The sequence below is a fragment of the Nelumbo nucifera genome, chromosome 1 (assembly GCF_055504915.1).
Source record: "Nelumbo nucifera cultivar China Antique chromosome 1, China Antique-T2T, whole genome shotgun sequence".
Classification (NCBI taxonomy): domain Eukaryota; kingdom Viridiplantae; phylum Streptophyta; class Magnoliopsida; order Proteales; family Nelumbonaceae; genus Nelumbo; species Nelumbo nucifera.
This window is the reverse complement of record NC_142649.1, coordinates 76,747,577-76,750,106: the sequence shown is the minus strand read 5'-3', so window position 1 is coordinate 76,750,106 and position 2,530 is coordinate 76,747,577. Positions and strand designations below refer to the sequence as shown.

Below are 2,530 nucleotides of genomic sequence, written 5' to 3'. Positions count from 1 at the left end.
ATGGGCAGAGTTCTGATGGGCAGGAGATCCAGAATCGTGCCAGTGTGCCACGAAGAATCTAAATTCTTGGTAGACTACATCAAAAGCAGTAATTATCGGCCAATACCCGACGTACCCGTAAAGTTCGGCACGTAATGAGACATACAATCGCAGTAGCATACATCAACAAGTCAGCTTCTTTTTGGCAAGTTTGTTTGTGGAAAGGGCGAAAGAGGGCCTTAACTCGCAATGAGAGCGAATACCAAAAGAACCAACGGTAGCCATGCACATCCTTTCTCAGGGTCCACATGCTTTTGGCTTCAAGTGTGCTCTAAAACTAGCCACGGCATTCTTTGACACTGACGATTTGACGAATACAAAGTTAAAGATGCGTACATAATCTTTTTAAATGAGAAGATTAGCGGATGAGAAGGAGAATTTTATGGGAGAAAAATACGATATTAAAATACGTACATAAATCTTTTGAAATAAGAAGATTAGGGGATGAAAATGAGATTTTTATGGGAGAAAAATCAGAAAACCACAAAACCACATATTGTTCCTTGCACATAAATATCTGATAATACACGCTGCTAATACATCGTTAGAGAAGGACTAATAAGTAATAACTCAGATTTGTGTTAGAAAACAAGATTAATCAATCAGTGAAAAAAATGAAAAACAACTAATTCAGATCGGAGGGCTACTGAGTGTCGGAGGAGAATACATCAGCGGTTCTAGGATCTTTGTTCAACTTGCAGAGATTCCAAGGATTGTTGCGGGGGTGTCTCTACCGACAAGTTTTTCTTGACGGAATCTCTTGAGTGAGCTGAGGTGCGGCGCCGATGTCGACTCTGTTACGGTTCCCTTCAGGTGCTTAGAATGTGTGAATAAAGAACAATAAGATGTGGCTTCGTCGTCGAGACAGTCCCGGTCGGCCGGTGACACCAACGCCCTGTTATTGTTGTCGCTGTTTGGGTGGAAGGACGAGTAGCCAAGGTCATTCTGCATCAATAAAATACTGACAGTTAGATATGGGGAAATCCTCGAGCCAGTCGGTTTTATGTTCAACGCTGGCTGAAGCTAAATAGGAACTAGGAGATAACAAGTCTTCATAGTATCCCTATAACAAAGCTCTCAAAATCAGGGGAAATAATTCAAAGTATTGATTATTCCTTGCGGGTTTAGTTGAATTAATACGAGCAGAAAAGGTTTGAATCGGAGGAAAGCGAATACAATTCTACTTGAAACCAAAAACCTTTCATCTTCTTTTTGCTTGATCTTCTGAAATTCAGACTTACTAGCTGAAACAGAGCATATCAGAAAGAGAAGTAAGCGAAACATACTTGGTAACAGAGATCTGCATTCTCACGCATTCGTTTAAACGAATACGAAATCCCTGATTCCGCACCACGTCTCCCACCGCTACTTGAAGATTCATCACTACTCGAAGAACTGGCGGCTGGAGGTGGAGGGGTAGATGACCAAGGAACCACCTGGTTCTCTCCGTCGTCATCATTATCGTTGTCATCACCGTCATCATCGTCATCGTCGTCCTCATCGTCTTCATTTTCATCTTCATCTTCATCTTCATCATCGTCATCGTCATCGACATCATCTTCATCATCAGCATCTCGATCAATCTCATCTTCGTTCCTTCCTTGGCTTTCGTCATATGTTCTAACCACCACTCCTCCAGCTCTGTCCTCCCTCCCGTGGGAACTATTAACACACTTCTCACAAACCGAGACCGTAGGACCAAGCTTGGCTCCCGAGGCCTTCCATGGCGTCGGAGATTGACAGACATGGCAGAGGAGACTCCTCGAATGTCTGGCTACGAGGAAATTCGCACCGTGAACCTTGGCATCGCAGTCCCAACACAGACTCGCTTGATCCGATTCGCAGAACATCCTCGCCGGATGGTTGCACAGCTCGCATTCCTTCATCGCTTCTCCTACAAAATCCTTTCCAAAATCCCCCAAATCTCGATCACTTCCCAGCTCCGTTTTTCTATTATCCTACAACTCCGTCCGGCACCAGAGAAAACGATAAAGAAATTTAAAACCGAAAATAAGGGGAAAGTCAAGTAACAGCGATTTATGGAAACCACCCTGCTCTTCCTTAAAAACACGAAAATTCTCTGAATGGGTAAGGATGACATAGAAGGGTAGCTATGTCATTCCACAGTGTTAAATAAAAAATAAAAGGATTAAAAGGAAAAGGAAAAGGAAAAGAAAAAAGAAAAGGTCCTACCTGTTCCTTCGAAGTTCGAACATATTGCTTGTATCCTTCCCTTCTACAAACGAGGACAAGGCAGTCTAGGATTTTACGCACCAAAATCCGACCCTAAAGGACAGTATAGGTGCCTCCACGTGTCATTTTTCTCTCGAAGGATGGACCTAGTGGTCTCCTTGAATTGAAATGTTAACTCAGACTGGGGCGCGGATATTTTCGTGGATTTTCAATGCTGACATGTACTCTCGTTTCGTGTTAGAGAGGGAAGGTGTAGATTCCCTCATGCATGCGTGGAATGTTCTCGTCCACTGTTGTT

The 2,530-nt window shown here is 43.2% G+C and overlaps 1 protein-coding gene across 1 annotated transcript; it reads right to left on the bottom strand.

Moving 5' to 3' along the window:
• Positions 1-515: 515 nt before the first annotated feature.
• LOC104605735 (uncharacterized) lies at positions 516-2,173 on the bottom strand. The gene is made up of 2 exons (XM_019199155.2): positions 1,326-2,173; positions 516-984 (listed from the first exon to the last, which is right to left on the bottom strand). The coding sequence occupies exons 1-2, from the start codon at positions 1,923-1,925 to the stop codon at positions 730-732; spliced, it is 855 nt and encodes a 284-aa protein (XP_019054700.1). The 5' UTR covers positions 1,926-2,173; the 3' UTR covers positions 516-729.
• Positions 2,174-2,530: the final 357 nt, after the last annotated feature.